The following is a 20,105-nucleotide window of genomic DNA, read 5'->3' on the forward strand; positions in this document are numbered from 1 at the left end:
GTGGAGACCCCAGGGAAAAGCATCAGTAGTAGCAGTGGAAGCTGGGTCCTACTGCCCACCCTCCGCATGCCTACCCACTTCTGACCCTAACTGGGTAAATCCAGCTGCTGAAACCCCAGGTCTGCAGGCCAGATCAAATGGTTATCAAATTCGTTACCAAACCCTGCATTAAAGGAATTGTGATACCAATGCAAGTAGTTCGTTTTCTGTTCAAAAGCAGAAATAAAACCAAAGAAACATCACTGAAACATGGAAACATTTTATCAGGTGTTTTGTCTACTCCTGCTGCTTTGAGTTACAAAGGATTCCAATGTCTCCAGTGTTTTGTCCAACCATTTTAGATTACTGGTAAAACATCTTTTGAAGTTACAAACACGAACATTTAACTATATTATAGAAAACAGTCTACTAGCAAATTATGTTCTGGAGAGTACTCAGGCATAACTTTTCTTCTGAAGAACAGAACCATATCTAATTTTTTTAATAAAAAATCTCGTTTGACCTAGTCCAATGTTCTTTGAAGATGAAAGATAAAACTAGTTTATGGTGGGTCAACAATTCATTTGGAAAACTACACTCAAACGATAGCTGAAAGCAGTTCAGTATTAAAACTGGATGTGTCAAGTTCTGTGGCAATTTTCCTGGATTCCATACTATTCAGTATTTTCATTAACAATCAGGATGATGGGAAAGAGAGCATACTTATTAAAACTGAAGAGTATCACAAGCCCCAAAAGATGGCAATCACTTTAAATTTTAATCCATTTTCAATACTAATTTGTTAAGAGCCAAAATGGCCTTAACAAATTGAAGAAATAGTCTGAAATAAACAAGTTGTAGTTCAAATATGGACAAATGCAAAATACTCCACAAATACAAGATAGGAAATAATTGTCTAGACAAGTGTTCTGCAAAAAACTCTTGAGATGTATAAAAAGGAATGTCACATACAAGGGGAATCCCCTGTGGTTCAGTGGTAGACTCCTTGTTTACCACATAGGAGACCTGGGTTTAATTCTCAGACATATATATAACTACAGCCATGGAGGCACCAAACATTTGGACTCAGTTTGGTCCTTGGATTTGTCATAACCCAATGATTTTTAGTGCCTCGGCACACTGGAATTTTCCTGCCACATGGAGCTTTCTTTGCACGGTGGATTTCTCAGCTGCAGAGAGAAATCCCCGGTGCAAAGAGTTCCCGCCACACATATGCAAATTCATACCCCATTATTGGCCGATTCTAAATTATTCCTACGTGGCGGCTAGCAATTGGCTCACTAGCCGTACAAAAGGTTAGAGCAGTTTCCGCCCAAGTTGGAGGACTCCACATCCATCTCGTGGAGAACTCTAAGCGCGCTGTGGAGCCTAGCAAACTCCGCGTGTGTCTTGGAGGAGGACAGAGAGGCCTGATCAGCTCTTAGCCACTCCCCATCATAGTGTAATTTGACGTATCCCCTGTGTGAAGAAGCGCTCGTGGAGTCATATATCGACGACTCATCTCGGTTCGGTTCAGAAGAGATCTCACTTGTGTTTGTTTGTGTGCAACTGCAACTCAAGCAAGCTTCCTCCCTGCACTGTGACCATCGGCAGTGTAAGTAAAGCTTTCTTTATAAAACCAATACGCTTCCGTGCCTAACTCTACTCCGTCGTGGAAAAACCCCACCTGACGGTCTGGGCTACTGGCCATAGCCTTAGACCGCCCTCGGTCCCGACAGGATTCTGTCTTGGTAGCCTAAAGGGAGGATGGAAGGTCTGGGTAGCATCCACTCCTCCAAAAATTCCTGCCCAGGGACATGTATCAAACGTCTGGATGGCCCTCATGCATACACCATGATCCAGGAGGATCAACAAACATGAGTTTGTTGCCACTCATATAGAAGGCATATGAAGTACTGTATTTTCTTGCATACAACATGCACCAGAATATAATAAACATCTAGTTTTTGAAAAGCAGAATGAAGGAAAAAATATCTTTGTAGTAACTGAGCAGCAGCAGGTAGGGGGCAGAGCCTGCTCATTGTCCTACTCTTTGTGGATTGGTGCAAATTTTACTTTATTTTATCAAATCCACATAGGGATCACCACCAACATGGGGGGGCAGGGGAGCAGACTCATCTTAGATTTGAGTATCAGCCCAGGGCAGGCAGCAGCTCAGCTCTGGCTTCAGGGTGGCCTGGCCAGGGTGGCTCATGCTGTGAAGGAGGGACATGCAGTGGGGGAAGCACAGGGGGAGAGGTACATGAAAGAAAACTGTAGTGTGCAGCTCCACAGAAGTGTGGAAGAGACTGCGCAGCCTGACCCCACCAAATCTGCCAAACCCCTCAGCCACTTGCCCCTTCCCTCTCTGCCCCCTCACCTCCCCCCCCACTCCCTCCCACTGATTACCTCCAGCTCTGGCTCTGGCCAGGTGCAGAGTTGCCTCTGCTGCTTCTCCTTGTTGAGCTGGGCCAGGCCGGACCAGGGCCAGGGTATGCGCTCCTGTTCACTGTCCCCAGAGCCAGAGCTGGAGCAGAGCCACCCAGAAGAAGGTAAGCTGTGGAGGCAGGGGTAGAGAAAAAAACAGGGGGACAAGATCTGGGGGGCAAGAGGCAGGGGAAGAAGGAAGCAGAGGGGTGGGCATAGTCATGGGGAGCAAGGGGGCACATGGTGGGAAGGCAAGTGGAAGGGGAGACAGGGGACAGAGGGGTGGCAGGCACAAGCATGGGGAGGCAGGCACCCTATCCCTCACTGCTGCTTTTGGGGGCTGAATCTAAGATGACCCACCAAATAATTAGATTCTCTACCTGGAAAATAATAGTAAATTCATAATTTTCCAAGTAGAGAATCTAATAATTGGGGAGTCATCTTAAATTCGAAGACTACTTGGATTTGGGTAAATACAGTACTTTACATTACACCCAGTAAGCAGCAGAAACTGCTCTCATATAATGCACAATCCAATTTCGAGTGCCTGTTTTTTTGGAAAAAAGGTGTGTTTTATGTTTTCATCCCACTCACCACTGGCAAGGCCTCAGATGAAATACTATGTCCAGTTTTGGGCACCATGGTAAAAAAAAGATGTGGACCAACTGGAGTGATTCCAGAGGAGGGCAACAAGCATGATCAAAGGTCATGATACATAAGGAAAGATTAAAGAACATTGTTTATTTAAGCTATAGAAGAGAAACCTCAGGGGAGACCTAACAGTCTTCCAATACATGAAGTTTGCTACAAAAAAAAAAAGAATGTAATAGGCTATTACATATAACCAAGGGATAGGACAAGAGGTAATGACCTTAAATTGTAGCAAGGGAAATTTAGGTTAGGGATTAGGAAATGCTTTCTAATCAAAAGGACAGTTAAGCACTCGTATAAAGTACATAAAGAAGTCATGGAATTCTATCACTATAGATTTTTAGGAATGACAGAAAAATGGCTTAAGTGTACTTGATCATGCCTCAGGGACACAGAAAGAGACTTAAAGACCTCTCAAGATCCTTGCTATTCTCTTTTCTAAGTAAACTGGAGTCTCATTGATTTCAGTAGGGTTTGGATCAAGGCCCTCATCGAACAATCCTATCACACTGTAGCCTCCAACCTGGGGCTTTGGCCTGGCAGTATAGTTGCTCATCTCAGCTGCCACCCTACAAATTCTTGACTTGGCTCTTCCCTGAACTACGTTGTGCTTGATCTCTTGGCTTCTTGACTCAGCTTATCCCTGGAACTCACTCCTGGACTGACCACCTGGCTTCCTGATCTACTTTGACCTTGGATTCTGTTTACTTATCCAATTCCTAGTCAGTTTACTTATCCAAGCCCTAGTCACTGCTTTGGTCCCACAACAGCCCCAGACCTGGCTGCCCATGTCCCAGCATGATATCACTCTCCTCACTTCCAAACTCAAGATTAAAGATTCTCAGTATATAATCTCATCAAGAAGGAAAAATTATGTTTTTCCTATTTTATCATTTATATTCTTCACAAATAGATCTATAATTTTTGGGTAAACCACATAACTCATTAAGCACAACTGAGATCCTTGTAAATCATGAGTTGTAGAGCCATAAATACAGTCTCTGTAAGAAATCAGTAGAGTGCCCTATCTAAATATAAATTGGTAACTGCGCTACAGCGGCTGGGGAGGAAAGTGGATAATACAGTATCTACTCAAATATAAAATGACCTTGAATGTAAAATGATCCCCCAATAACTAAATTCTACATATGGAAAATGTATAAATTTTTAATAATTTTCCAGGTACAGAATCTAATTGTTGGAGGTTTGCCTTGAATTTGTCTCCCTGCTACTGCTACAGCAGGGAAAATAAATCTGAGGGGACTCAGGTGCCCCCCTCCCTTGCCATCTGGCCCCCCATATCTTACCTCTGCAGCCCCTTTCATCCCACCCTTACTGTGAGACTCTGCTCTCCCTGAGCCCATGGAAGTGAGGGGCAAATTTGAAAACAGTGACCTTGAAATAAACACACCTGTAGTAATTTACATATAGGCAAATTATTATGGGTACCCATAGACTTAATTCATCCAGAACTGATACATTTTACCTTTTTTGAAACTGCTATAAGTTTTAGCATGGGTACTCCATAACACACTTTTAAGCAGCACTTTTGTACTTATTTATAGTACAAACTGGGTACATCTACACATGCCATTACCCCGACGCAATAAACTTTGGTACATTTTGTGCTGGAATCAGCTGTTCCTAGGCACAGCATTTAAACATGTACCCGAGACTGCAGCATTCTAAGCCAGGATGGAGCAACTCTGGACTGGCAGGGGACCCAAGGGGTCAGCCCTGGACTCTGGGTGGCAGTGTCAGGGCTGGTTCGGGCACAAAAGTGCTACAGTGTGGGGCTAGCCAGCAAGAAACCACTGCACTTCAGCACCTTCGTGCCCCAGCCAGCCCGTCACAGCCTACACATACATTTGATTGCACATAAGTCCTCTACCGTAAGATAGTATTGTTCCTAACAACACAATCGTATGGTGGAGTTAATTAATCTACTGTGCCTAGTACTGGCACATGTGTAGATTGTGACATTTTACTGCAGATAAAGCACACATGTAGATGCACCCACTATGTGCAATATTAAACCAAAGCCAAACAGTTCATGATTTACTATATAGTTCACAGGTCTGGGCCCCAAGAGAGTCGACAGCCATAATGACCACACTGCTCAGCATGTCTGTGTATTCCAGGAAGTCCACAAAAAGGATCCATATGTTAATTACCTCCCCCCTACTCATGATTGGAACTAGGTGTTCTTGTCACAAGTCCTGAGAGCTTTCAAAAATGTATATGCAGATAAGGCACGGGGCAACCTGGTCGGGCTCCACCTCTCATGCAGGGCAGGGCCACACTATCACATGCAACAGGCTGAGCGAGGCGGTGACAGAGGGATTCTGGGTAAACTGTTTGAGGCCCCATTTGGTGATATTTGCCAGACATTTAAGGCTGGTGAAGAAACAGGAATCATTGGAAACAGTGGCAATGTGCAGTGGGTACACGGGGGTACATGTGCATCCTCTGAAAGTGCCAGTGCAACCCCTGACTGGCCACGCTTTCCACTTAGGCAATGGGCAGGGGGGGCAGGCGGGAGCACTGGTGCCCCCCCTGCAAATGCCAGCCAATTGCTGCGATCTCTTGGAACACTGGTCAGTGGACAGCACAGGTGTTCCCGGGCAACCGTGGCCAGATCCTGCCACATTTGGCTGCGGGTTGCCCAATAGGCTTGGGGTTGGAGTGCTGGCAGGGGAAACTGGATCCCCCTCTTCCACATCCCCCCGCCTCTGCCTTTCTGCCTTCCTGACTCTATTCACCAGCACCTCTGTCCAGTGATCAGGGGTTTTGCTGCTGCAGACACTCCCCTTCACCCTCGGGTCGCACATGCCCACCAGCACGTGGACCATACTGGACCGCAACAGATCCAGCCAGTTTTTGATGCTCTCCTTCAGCTGCTTCACCAGTGCCTGCATGTCTGGTGACAGCAGCTTGCCCCAGCCAAGAACACTAATCCCCTGGACCTTCTCCATTTAATTCTCAAGCTCCTTCACTACAGGGATCACCTGGCTAAGGAGGGCATCACCAGAGTTGAGGATCTTGGTGGCCTCAAGGAATGGCTTGAGGACCACCAAGATTTGGGAGATGGTATCCCACTCTGTTTTGTTAAGGGGGCTGCTGATCCCAATCTCCCCAACCAAGGCCATCTTATGGATGGCCTTCTGTTCCTCAACCAGCCTTTCTAGCATCAGGTATGTGGAATTCCACCGAGTCTCCACATCTTGCATGATTTTGTGCTGCGGGATGCTCAGTTCTGCTTGTTTGTCCCACAGCATCTTGCCCTCCTTCATGCTCTGGTGGAAGTAGCCTGCCACTTTCCTGCATTTCGAAATAAGGTGGCTTGTAGTGATGGCGCCATCACCAGGAGCCCTCTCCCCCTCCAAGACATCCTTGACTACGAGGTGCAACTTGTGTGTTACACAGCAGATGCCAACCAAGTTGGCATCATGCACCGCCTTGACCATACTGGCCCCACTGTCGATGGTCATGAACCTGCGAGTGAGCTCACCCTGCCCAATGAGCCACCATGTGGTTCATGGCGACCATGATCTCCCTTGCCATGTGGGACCCATCCATCACCTCCGCTTGAAAGAGAGCTCACCGATGCCCTGACTGAGCACACCAGTGAACTGTGAGGGAGAGGTAGGCATGATGTCTACCCTGGCTGCTCCAGATGTCCAAGGTGAAGTACAAGGCTACCTGCAGACCTGCCTTCCACAGCTCCTCCCTCAAGTACTCCCTGCATGCCTCATACAAGGAGGGCACCACTGTCCTTCTAGAGGCGGTGCATGCGGGCACTCAGTCCGATGGGGCCACGAGCACCATGAGCCATCTGAACCCTGGGCGCTCAACAAAGGAGAAGGGCTGGCCATCCAGAGCAAGTATCTCCCCACCACTCTGGGTGACCTCGCTTGCCTTGGGAACTAGCCCCTCTTTGTCTCCACCTTTCCCCCGCTGGTCCAGGGTGGCCTGCCTGCCTCTGCTTCTTGGGGACAGGGGCTTTGGAGCGAGACAGGGACTTCCCTTTGGGCATGCTCCCACTGATGCCAGGCTGAGAAGAAACAAGGGCAAGGGGGTGCTGCCTCCTAAGATGCAGAAGCATCACTGTGGTGGAAAAGTGTTTCACATCCTTGCCCCGGCTGCTCTGCCTTCAGCAGTGCTGGCAGGTAGCATACCTGGGAGCATCTGCCACCTTAAAATGATCCCACACTACACTACCCACCTGCTTCTGGGTTGAGGGTGGGGACCCTACCTTATCCCCCTCCTCACCAGGCAGAGTCACAACAATAGGAGGAGCTGAGTCACCTGCCCCCACAACCTCCTCCAAAGTGCCTTCCAGAGAAGGACACCTGCCTCTAGGGGAACTCTGAGTAGTGTAGAGCACAAACTCAGATTCCCCCTTCTTCCCCAGAGTTTCCTTTGCTATGGCCCTCAGCTCCTCTGCTTCCAGATCCAGCTCCTCCTCTGGCACTGGAAGGCTCATGATGGGAACTGAAATTGGGGTGGAGAATGTCATGCTGCTGCTGCTAAGTAGTGTTAGTGGTACTGGTGCAGCCTCCTTGCTCCCACTAGCAGCAGAAGAAAAGGGTGTAGGAAAGAGGCTGCATCTATGTTAGGGGTAGGGGGGAACTTGCAGCTCTCCCTCTGCCCCCTTTTCTTTCCCTGCCAGAAGACCTGGCATTTGCTTTTCCAGCATGCTTCATAATGTTTGGTGTGCTACAAAGTATATGTGTGTGTGTGTGTGTGTGTGTGTGTGTGTGTGTGTGTGTGTATAAAATATATATTGTGCTTTCCTGCACACTGATGACACACCATCAGGGAAAACACAGATTTCTTTTTGTGGGGGGGAAAGAATCCGGACAGACTAACAAGAACAAATAAGAGCATTTTGGGGGAAGAATACATTGAAGGAAATAGATAGGGATAACAACAGGGATTGTAGGCAAAGGTAAGTAGGAAAGGACTGGATACAACTTATAAGAAGAGAAGCTAGCTACCAGGAGACTAGATAGCAAGCCAGAGCCTTTCAGACGCTGCTGGTCCAAGAGAGAGACAGCTCACAAAAGGTGCAGATCACTTCAGCACAGCGTGATATGTTGTTTCTATGTCCCTCCCTCAAAGAACTGTGACTAGAAGGGAACTCAGAGAAAGATCACAGTCACTGGTCAGCTACAGATGTCAATATCAGAGCAGTCTTTCCCCACCCCCCTCAGCCTTTTCCGTATATGGAAGATCATCCCCTCCCCCTCCCTCTTCTCAGTTTCTGTTTCCTGCAAGCCTTCTGAATCTCTCCGAATTGATTCAGGGCTTTTAATGGTTCTCCCAATTTGATTCGAATTTGGAGATCTGGCTGCTGAATTGGGCCGAATCTCCTCCGAATTGAATCGGCTACTGAATCTTCGCATAGCCCTACTAAGAACCTCCTGATGTACAGGCACACAAAACTTGAAGTAGAAGACTGTGTTAAAATAGTACTGAGCGAACTCCAGTCCTACTACCAGAAATAGGTAGAAGAGGACAGGGAGGACATGGTCAACTCCGCCTGGCAGAATGACAGTTGGAACAGGCTCTTCAAGGACCACCCTCAAACAGAAGTGGACAGTGACAGTGAAGAAAACAATGAGTCAACTGGGTCAAGCAATAGCAATGATGACAGCAGTTGTGACAGCAGCAGTGAAACCACCAGCAATAGCAACAGGGACAGCGAACGAACTGAGGACTTAAATCTCGTAACCAGTGCTAGAACGAAGAGGACAGTGTAAATGTAATAACGAAAGGAATGTGGACGGGTGCACTGGAGCACAGGAGCAATTACTGTAGTGGGTGCGGAGATGTGAGATTTTGGGGACAGGCACAAGATTTTGGAAGTGGGTTAAGGTTCATGAAGAATGGCATGCTAGATGGAGTGTATAACTATTTACCAATATATATAGACATATACTTTTCCCCCCTCCCCAAAAAATGTTTTATAGTTATGTTCAGAGTTGGCTACATTTAATCAGCTTTGCAGTTGGTCTCCATTCCTGAGCACATGCTGCTTTTGGAAGCAGTTTAATGACAGACCATGTATTAATGAAGTTTCTTTATATGCAAATATATGAGGAACTTTCTCCATCACGCTAATTGTGGGTGAAACCTTGTTTTATACTTGAGTAAAACTGGCATGTACTGTCAAATTGCTCTATACAAAAAAGGCAGATAGTAAAGCCCCAGTATTCCTTATTTTACAAGTACTGCTTCTCATTATACACACCTCATTTTGCTATAGATCTTAAGGGAACACCAGTTATATGAGAACATCAGAAATTCTATGATGTCCTTTGTGTATTTCATGAAATTTCTAGAGCTGTACCATGTGGTGATTGTTTTTTATTTGTACACATCATGTCTCTGTAAAGCAAAATCATTTTCCATTATTATATTTTAAGGGCAGAAGTATATTATCCTTTATGCACCTAAATGGTGCATACATAGCTGCATAAATGGTGTTTTGTGCATTTACACACAGTTTGTGATTCTATTACCGAGACAGTGTGGACACATAAGCACCCACAAAGCTACTGAGCAATGTCCAGGAAGGTATATGGCAACATGTGCACATATCTGGATCTAAACCCAAGAAAAAAAAACAGGAGGAGAACGGCTCTCCCATACCTTAGTTCTAGACCAGTGGTTCCCAATCGGTGGCACACGTACCACCAGTGGTATGCAGACAACCTGCCAGTAGCACACAATAACAGATTTATTATAATTACTTTATACCACAAAACTTTGCTGGTGGTACTTAAGGATGAACTGAAACATTTGCTGGTGGTACTTACGGCTGTATTGTTTTAAATCAGTGGTACGCAATCTGCCACAGTTTGGGAACTGCTGTCCTAGAGTACTTAATGCATAACTTGAGTACAGGTGGTTAGAGCACATTATTAGAAAGTCAGAGAGATGCAGCTTCAAACCCATGTCTCCCGCTTTCTGGATGTCATAACCACTCAGCTACTGGAGTTAACAACCACTATCCATGTTTTTTTTCCCCCAAGCAGTATTCTGTCACTTATGCACACCATGCCCTAGCATACATGTGCCTGTCCAGCCTATTGATCATGCTCAGTAGCTGCACAGATGTTGTAACAGAACTGTAATAGCCATATGGATATTGTAGTAGCTGTATGGATGCAGGTAACAGAATTGCAAGCTATGCATATATGCTACTTCTACAGCTAGCTAAAGGACAATGAGAATGGCCCTAAGAATCTAAGGGAGAAATCTTGGTCCTACTAGAATCAATGGCAATAGTCTTCTTGACTCCAGTGGGGATTTTGCCCTAGATCTTTTTTAGATACTACAGTGATGCCATTGTGCCTTAGAGAGGCAGGTCACCAATGAAGGCTATAATGGATTTTTCCGAACTCTTTCATGTTACAGCCAGACAACATTCTTTGGGTAAATCTGTCTGCCTGTGTCCTTAGACCAACACAGCTACAACCTATACCCCTATTAATGTTACAGCAGTATACTGAGTTTTTTGATAATGTGTCAGGTCTCTGACATCAAAATAACTGTTATCTAAATTATAAGTTAATATGGTCTTGCACAAAACAGTCAAATCAAATAAACTCCATGTCTTGGAGACTGTCCAGTTTAACTAAAACAGCAAATAGAACTGAGAGAGTATTTGCGATGACAGGCAATTTCACAAGGAGACTGGATTTGGAAGTGAAAAGGAAAAGACTAATGCCAGATAAAATGGATTTACATTAAAAATAAAAAAATATGAAAGCAAGCCCAGTCTTCATTGAACTAGAAACACATGGGAGACATCACAGAATCATCCCTGTGCTATATTTCTATTACTGTTTCCAGTTGTGACAACGTCCAAGATTTTCTTTTACCAATTTCAAATGCTCAATCAAATTTTCACACAATTATGAGCAAGGATCCGGGTTGTCCATCTGCTATGGAAAAGTAGTAAAACCTAGATTTCCTCATTTTAAGGAGAAAAATCCAGATTGTCTCCTTTAAAGGAGGAAAAAAATGGGGAACAGTGGGTTGCCCCTTGCAGGCTGGCTGAGTTCCAGCCTGCAAGGGGCTGGGGAGAGTGGGAGAAGGGCAGTCAGGGAGGGGGCACCATGTGAATATGTCCACGCACACATGCACATGGCTGCTAGGCAGTCTGGAGAGCAGCTCCCTCAGGTAAGTAGAGAGGAAAAGTAATTGAACCTCCATAGTGAGGGAGAGGGAGTTCAGCAGGCCTGGGGCTAGGGATGCTGCCCAGCAGGAGTGGTGCGTGGGGGTTGGGGCCCAGGGCCATGTGCAGCCACAGGGTACAGGTAGGGGTGGGAAGGAGCTACAGGTGGCTCATCCAGGGGGCAGGAGGGGCTGGCTCCCTGCTGCTGCGCATACTCCCAGGATGGCATGGAGGGCATGTGACCCCCAAATTTGTGTACGGGGCAGGGGCAAATGCAAGCTGCCCGCTGCAGGTTTGGGCTCCCCACCCTGCTGGGGCCTCCACAGCCCAGCAGGTGAGACCCAGCACAGCAAGGCAGAGCAGGGCGGGAAAGTTCAGTGCCGCTGCTGCAAGCCCTGCACCACCATGGTGAGATGCCCCCTACCCACCCAGCAGCAGCAGGGGTGGCTGCATGGAGTTGTGCCCCTCACTGCTCCAGGTGGGCAGGGGGTGCCTTGCCATGGTGGCACAGAGCTCCCAGTGGTGGCACAAGCCTTCCCACCCAGCCCTGCTGGGCTGGGTCCTGCCTCCTGGCTCCTGCAGGCAGCAGCTGAGGGTTGTGCACTGCTTTGGGGAGTAAAGGGCTGCAGACCCAGGTCCCTGGCCCCATAGCTCTGGCAGCTGAAGGCCCACTCTGGCATGGCTGGGGGAGGTAGGGAGTTGTGGGTGAGGAGTTAGGAGCACTGGCAGGGCTGGAGAGGTGGGGCAGGAGAAGCCTGGACCTGCATCCTGGTGAGCAAAGGGGGCAGGGGGAGCTCTGGTTTTCCATGATAAGAAACCCAAAAATCAAACGCCAAAATTTATAGGTATTTTGAATTTATTTTATTACAGTGACTGAGGCACTGATAGGCTTCCAGCTTGCTTTAAAATTGTAAATATATCAATAAAACATTGTTTTCAGCTGACACCTATATATACAGTGGCATTTCATTTTAATCGCAGATTTGGGGGGGGTTTAAATCAGAGATTTTGCAATTTTTTTTCAAAGAATTTGTGATTTTTCAACAAAGAAAACCAGGATCCCTGAATAAGACAATCAGCACAGGGTTGCTGAACTCTTTCATTGATAGTCTTCTCCTGTTTTACCTTCCATGGCAACACACAAGCAAAATCTGTTCATTAGTAAAAAAACTCCTTTTCAGACAGACATACACTAGAGCTTTCAATATATATTTTTTCTGCCCAGTGAGAATGTCAACTATTTTTTGTAACAGTGGAAACATGTTTGTTATGAAGGATCATGGGCTTTTCCCACAATGGAAAATTATTTTGATATGCTGATTAAAGGGTGACATAAAATTAAATCAGTACAAACAGGGATGGGGGCACAAATTTAAAAGATCTAACGAGTAAGAATACATGAGTACTTTTGCTGTTGTGGTTGGTGTGGGAGAGTTGAGAGTAGGTGGTAAAAGTTTTGGTTGCTTACAAAATAAAATTGTTCAGGTAACTAACTGACTGTCACAATGAAAACATAATTAAAAAAACTTTAAAAATTTCTGTAGTTTTACCAATGAAAGTTTGAATTTAACCATATGAAAACCATTTTAAGTTTTAATCACCTTAATAATAATCAAAGAGGGAAATCAGACACTATTGATTGGACTAAGTATATAATTTGGCCTTTACCTTTTAAAGATAAAGGACCAGATTTTGAGAGGAAATAGGCACCTAACCCAAACTGGCCATCAGCTTCCAGATAGCTCTAATAACCAGTGCTGAATTATACTGATAATTCAGAATAATTCAGCCCCAAGCCCTCCTCCAAGCTCCAAGAGGTTTTTAACCCTCTGCTTGCCAGATAGTGTTCACATTCATCCAATTTATCAAAAAATGTCTTCTCTGAAAATGTCATTACAAGTCAGAACTTATTTAAAATAAAGCATAGGAGCTGACTTGCCTTGCAGCTAAATTGAAATTTTAGTTAGAAAGATTTCACAGAGAAACACATCTACACTACCACAGTAAAAAAGAGTTTCAACATATACACTGTATTACATTGAAAGCAATATGGTGAAACTTGGTGGAATTAAATAAATTTTCTTGAATAAAGATCCCCCTAATGGAAGCATTAAACCACTGCAGCAACCTTTCATTGCCTGCATAAATGGGTAGAATGAAAATTCTCTGTCTAAAGAGCTCAGGGTTGATCTAATTAAGTCCTGTTTTAGGTACTTAACTGTTTAAGTGGAGCTTAGAGGCTTAAATCTGAAATTGCAACTCAAAAACCCAGGTCAACTGCTGTCTAATTCTGAACACAGCTGAACTCAGCAGATACCTTTCTGTTTGATTTTAAAATATATTAGGGAACTAAAAGTCCCCATACCAAGAACTGTTCAAGACCACTGCTTAAACTTGACCAAGAACCAAAACATAGAAGTTACTTGGTCTTAGCCCTCTGAAGCAGCCAAATCTGATACAAATACTTAAATAATGTAATGCCTACCCTAACCAACAGAACTAGGTTCCTCACAGTATAGTGGCAGCCAATTTCTTTGATAAGATGGCTAGCAGTGGTGATGGTGCTGATAGGAATGCCCACCTTTTCATGATGGACAAGTGGCTAGAGTAGTAGTTTTCAACAATTCCAATTCTGTGGTCCACCTCCAAACCTCTGTACAGCCCCATGGCTGATCTTCCCTGCACCCCTCCAATCCCAGCCTACAACATCTAACCTCCCCCAGTTCCCAGCTCACCTCCAACACTCAGTCATTCCCCCTAACCACCAGCCACCCCACATGCCCAACACCAACCAGTTCTTTGCACATTACCTCAAGCACCAAGAGTGACATAAGTGCATTTGCACAGTGCTGCACCAGAATTAATTAGCCCCACCTTGCAGCAGAGCTAATCAGTCTATCAGAAGAATTAAAATAAGGGATTATGCTGTTTCCTGTGCCAGGGCTAGCACACATGGAGCAGCATGGTGCCTGGAAAATTTGGCTGAGGTTCCCCTCCAAGAGCTGTCCTTATGACCCACTTGCAGGATGCAGCCCACCAGTTGGGAACCACTGGCTAGAGCAGCAGTCCAACTGGTGCTCTGTAGGCTGCACGTGAGGTTAAACTGGCCTCTCAGGCTCCCACCTGGCTGCTGCTTCTGCCATTGCTACACGTGCAGCAGCACTTGGGGGCTCCTGCTCCCTCTAGCTTCCCCTTTCTGTCCCCATTTCTGCCCCAGGGTGGTGCAGGACAGCACATCCTGCAATGCTAGGGGAGCCTACAGACCAAGATATCTGAGTGGCATGGTGCAATAGGGGAGCTAGTGGCTAGGAAGCTAAGTGCAAGTCAGGATGCCCAGGTGCCTGGTGCACTGGGGAAGTACACTGCATCATGCGGTACAGTGACAGTGCCTGTGATGCAGCCGGGGAGCACTCAGGTGCATGGTGCAAAGGTGAGGGGTGGTGCACAGTGCAGCAGTGGGGTGCCTGGGCATGCAGTGCATAGCAGGAAAGGAGGTGCAGAACCTAGGACTCATGGTCCCCCCGTTGATGTGGCCCTTGCTAGTAGTGTGCCTTGAGGGGCATGCAGCCCTAAGCCACTTAGAAATTGGACAGCCCTGGGCTAGAGAATTCACCTAGATAGTGGGAGCTCATTATTAAATTTTCACTTTAACCTGGGGAATGTCAAACCTACATCTACTTTACATTAAACAGTTGCTAGTCACAACACAAAACAGTCCCGAACAGTCCTTGGAACGAAACCAAGGACTCCTTCCACCTGAGGAAATGCCCTAGCCACAATCCTGCTAAAATACAATCATGCTGCCCATCTTTGGTCTAATAAATCTTAAACTGTTTTTCGCTGCACAGGAGAACAACTTCAATAGAAGGCATGGAGACTGCTGTTATTCCAGCCCTCCTCTCCCCCCAGCTTAATCTATAGGCAGTTGTTAGGGCACTTTTACAAGAGGTGGGAGATACGAGTATGAGATGCCTCTGGCTGAAAAGGCAATTAAACCAAGGTCTCACAATGAGTTGACCAGTGGTCTGGTAACTGAGCTATTACAGAATACAATGGGCACCTCCAATTCCAGTAGCACATTTTAAAAGAAGAGAGAAAATCCTGCCTTCCTTGCTACAAAAAACCCACCTTCAAGAGAAGATCCCAAGCTGTGGATCCTAAGTGATCAGAGGTGCCTTTCTGAAGGCCTGAATTAGGCGTTCAAGCTCTAAAGAGAACAGGGTTTAAGACACCCTGTAATCAGGATTTCCTATTGGAAAAGTCTCGCTGGGTACCGGTATACTGCCTGGTTTGGATTCCATACTGAGGTGACTTAACTTTCCCCATGTCCCAGAGTTAAATATTTCACTCTGTGGACCAGAAGCCTAAAACTTAAGCACCTAACTCCTTTATTGGATCTTCCTCCTAGCTCTTACACATGGGTATGGGCAACAGAAATCTGTCTTCTAACAGCTAAATTACAAATCCACCTGTTCAACAGAGAACTTGTGGATGGGTAAAATGTTCTCCAGCCTATAGCATGGTATTTTGCAAGTTTTCTTGCCTCAATTGTTATTTTTCTTTTTACAAAAATACGTGTCCAAACTTTAAATAACTCTATTTTATGTTATTAACATAACCATGATAGTACAGTAAACTGTTCCATGATGCTTCATAAATGCATCTGAAATCATATCAAAATATATGAAGGTACAGTGATATTTTCTGCAGCCTGCACAAGCTTCCTATGTCACTTCAGCACATGCCTTTTATACCATTTCTAATTACTTGACCTCAGACTCATTATTCTTGCAACATAATGCCCTACAGGTAAAATTAATGTGATTGTGAATGAGGAAGGAGTGTGAAGTAATATTTCATTCACTGGAGAATTTGGATTCCATGCAGTGAACAAGATTAAAGAAAAATAAGGCAAGAGCAGACAGGGCTCTTGTTTCTTTCACTGTGATGGATATCAGGTATTGATTGTATTAGCCACAGTACCATAAACTGAACAATGAAAATTAAAAAAAGCAGAAAATCCCTCCATAATCACAACAGTTTTCAAACTAAAGAGTGGTTCTATAACACATGGAATTTTTAAGATTTGGGAGCTTGGTTCGAGAATGTTAGCATTCTTTAATTATTATGGGAAAAAGACAGATAACATTGCTAACACCACCACTGTCACGCATGAAGTTCAGCTGAAAGTAAGAGCAAAGCTGGAGGCCATCTTCACAATAAAGATGTCCATATATGACTGTTCCTAAATTCATAAAAACCAAACAGTGAAGTTAAATTCTCTCAAACATTTCTTCAACAGGAATTACACCCTTTCTAAAGGACGAAAGAAGAGAAATCAGTGGAAATGGCAAAACTAACCAAATATAAATTTCTATGTCTCCCATATTACTTCAGAAAAGCAGGTGAATTTAGAAGCTAATTTAGGAGTTAATGATAGAGCCCTCCAAAAGCAAAACTCTCATGGGGTTCTTCTATAACCACTTGATACAGATAGATCATGATTTAGACAATAAAAGCAGGGTCCAGTTTCAAAGTAACAAAACAAATGATAATCAGGTTGTTTCCAAATGGTATAAAAATTACCACACACATGACTAGTAGTTATTTACGAGGTTAAACACCTACCATTCTGCCACTGGTTTAGCAATATTTTCAAAAATGTCATCTTGCTTTGTCTCCTGATCAAAAATTTTCTGAAATCTGCAAATAAGAAACCAATATTGATCACGCAGGCTATTTAAACACTACTTGAATCATGTATTTTGTTTTTCTGTTTGTAAATAGTCAATGTTTACATCGTTGGGCTTACGCAATGTAGTACAATGTTTTCCCTGTATTCTAATCACAGTGTGCTGTTGTGTTATTGTATACAAATAGATTGTAAATACAAAGTACTTCTTTGACAAGATCTGTACAATAAAATCCTCTGATAAAATGATGTAGTTTAGGGGCGAAAATAAACTGTATTTTTACAGCTATCAAAGGAAACAGTGTTTGGAACTGGCAACACATAGAAAACTAGACAAATAAATTACAGAGCATTAAAAAAGTACATTCAGATTCCCAACCGTTGCATGATGGTAAAGCAACTAAAACTTATTGTAATCAATATTAACAATTTTTAAAAAAAATCAAAGCATTTATTTGTTTTATCTGACATTAAGGTTACGAAACACTACACAGGACGCATAAAAAAAAGACAATGTCCCTGTCTCAAAGTTCATACAGTATACAGTGCTTCACTCAAATACAATATATTTGGAACCATTGAGAGATGTTGCAACACATGCCGCTATCCTGAAAACCATTATTCATCTGAGCACTTCTACGGATTTTGTCTGATATCAGTTATGCCACCCATAGCAGAATAGGATTGCAGGATAAGAGCCAAAGGTGACAAGGTATAGAGGCATAGGGAAGAAAACTGAGTTTTAAGAAGAAGGTATTTGCCAAATAGTTTCTTTCATATGCATAGTTTTATTGTAAGAGACTGGGAGAAAGAAAATATCCATAGAGATCACCATGCTCAACATTTATTAGAATGCTTTTTTACAGACTTTTACAAGAATGATGAAGTCAGAGAAAACGTCAGAATCCATTACAGCTGGCTTGGACATCTGTAATCCAAGTTGATGTTGCACATTACTCTAGTGAAGAGGACTACTCTTTAGTCTCAAAAGAGAAAGGGTTTAATTAGAGTGCATGCAATGACATCAGTCTGAACTACAGATGTTTATTTATCTGGAGCACTATTCGACAGGGGCAAAGAACAATCAAACCCAAGGTTTAAAGATTGTATTGTTATTTAAAAAAGAAAATAGTAAATTCTTAACTTTGAAAGCGAGAGACGCTCCAAACATTCATAAACAGTTTATGTTTACTTCTTTGCTTATATGCACAACAGATAAGGGCATACATTCCTTACTACATGATTTGTCACTACCAGTCTTAATTTGTTGCTTATTGCTTAAATTGCAATAAACTCTGTTTATCAGCATGTTGGTTAAATAAGTAAACTAAGTGCTTAGCATCTTTCAACCTCACTCTCTAATCTTGAACTAACAGCAGGCTTTACCTACATCAAAGAAGAAGTTGTCAAATGGCAACTATTAGGAACCTTGAAAATGACAGGAACTTACTGGATTTCGTGGCTGTTATCTCTTCCCACTTTCAAGGCTTCTAATAGCTTCTCTGAGACCATTAGTTTTAAAATGAGAGGTACTAATCAGTTTTAGGGTTGCTACTATCACAGCACTGACAAAATGGTGTGCTTAAGGCGAATTGTTTCCATTCAGTACCCCAACCGTATACAATACCAATAGCAAGTGCCGTCCTGAAGACAGGGTTCTGACATTTTACCTCAAAGTTATCCAACAACTGCACAAGAAAGACAAATTTGGCTATCAATTTCTTTCAGATTTATAGTGAAATTATAGATTTCATAGATGTTAGGGCTGGAAAGGACCTTGAAGATCATCAAGTCCAGCCCCCTGCCCAGGGGCAGGAAGTCACCTAGGGGATGCAGTGCAATAGGCTGTAGCACTAGACAATTCCTATTATTAAAAGTTCTGTATGAAAACTATTACTAAATATATCAAATAGACAAATAATCAGACAGACTATTACTAAATATATCAAATAAAATGCACAAAGAAAAAAAATTGAAGGAAAGGCAACTTACTTGAACTTGTAACTCTCTCGCTTATTATTGACAAATCCATCTGCCAAATCACGTGGCACAATAATCTGTAAACTGGATGCGGATCTATCTTCTTCAATGGAATAAATCTACAAAATGCAGATAAGGATTAACCATGGAGGCTTCACCAGAGGAACAGGGGCTTGGGCCCCATTCCCTTGATTTACCCAAACTGCATCTTCTCGCTCAGGTGCCAGGTAGGGATTTCAGGGAATGTCGTCGCTTCTGCGGTCAGTCCACCTCTGACCAACCAGAATCCCACGGCTATCAAAGCGAGAGCACAGGGACATTTCCTAGCTGGGTAAAGCAATCAATTTCCTTCCACCCATTCCACCAGTGGGTTTCACACTTTTTAGACTTGAGGCACCCCTTGTTTCAGTGGCAGCGCCCTTCCATCACTTGTGTGAACCGAGCAGCACCCCATTTCAACAACGATATATTTAAAGGGGCTGCTGTATGGCAGTGGGGGAAATCTCTGAAGGCTTCTCATGGTTGAAGCTCCTTTGAGAGGGGCTGGGCAACAGGGGGGCCAGTGGCCAGGCAGCAATGGCCTGTAAACTCGTACACCCGCTTCTCCCTCCGTGCAGAGGCTCCCTTAAAAAGCATCTCCTAGCACCTCAGGATGCCCTGGCTAAGAACCACCATGCTATACCTTCACCAGACATGAGATGACATACACACATGGATGCACACCTACACAGGCACACATGCAAACATGCACCCTCATGCACACACGTGCAGATCCGCACAAAGGTGCACTCATCCACGCACCCGTGCAAGCTGGTACACGTGCCCATGTGCACCTCCATGCACATGTGCACACACAGAGATATGCACGGGTGCACACGCACAGACATGCACATGCATGTACATGCACATGCAGATACGCACGCCTGCACGCACGGGAACTGCACGCACAGTTGCACACGCGCGGGCCACCTGCGAGGGCACAAGAAGCCGCCTGCGCAAGCCCCCCTCGCCCCCGGCATGCCCGCAGCCCTTGGGGCGCCTACCCCCGCCCGCTGCCGCCGCGCCAGCGGCTTCACCCGGGCGTAGATGGGGATGGTTTGCTTCCCCATCGCGAGTCTGGTTGCGGGGGGGCGCTAGGCCCCGCATAGCAACGGTAACCACGGGACGCGACCCAGCATGCACCGCACC

At 44.7% G+C, this 20,105-nt stretch overlaps 1 protein-coding gene across 3 annotated transcripts in view; it reads right to left on the reverse strand.

Annotated features, from left to right (window-relative positions):
- Positions 1 to 20,068, reverse strand: part of KIF6 (kinesin family member 6) — a 436,353-nt gene extending 416,285 nt beyond the window's left edge. For all 3 annotated transcript variants that reach the window (XM_019483065.2, XM_059717038.1, XM_059717041.1), the window contains exons 1-3: positions 19,961 to 20,068; positions 18,930 to 19,036; positions 16,874 to 16,948 (exon numbers count right to left, since the gene is read on the reverse strand). In XM_019483065.2, the coding sequence (XP_019338610.1) occupies positions 16,874 to 16,948; positions 18,930 to 19,036; positions 19,961 to 20,026 (248 nt within the window). In that variant the 5' untranslated portion in view covers positions 20,027 to 20,068. The remainder of the gene's footprint in view (positions 1 to 16,873; positions 16,949 to 18,929; positions 19,037 to 19,960) is intronic.
- Positions 20,069 to 20,105: the final 37 nt, after the last annotated feature.

The sequence above is a fragment of the Alligator mississippiensis genome, chromosome 1 (assembly GCF_030867095.1).
Source record: "Alligator mississippiensis isolate rAllMis1 chromosome 1, rAllMis1, whole genome shotgun sequence".
Classification (NCBI taxonomy): domain Eukaryota; kingdom Metazoa; phylum Chordata; order Crocodylia; family Alligatoridae; genus Alligator; species Alligator mississippiensis.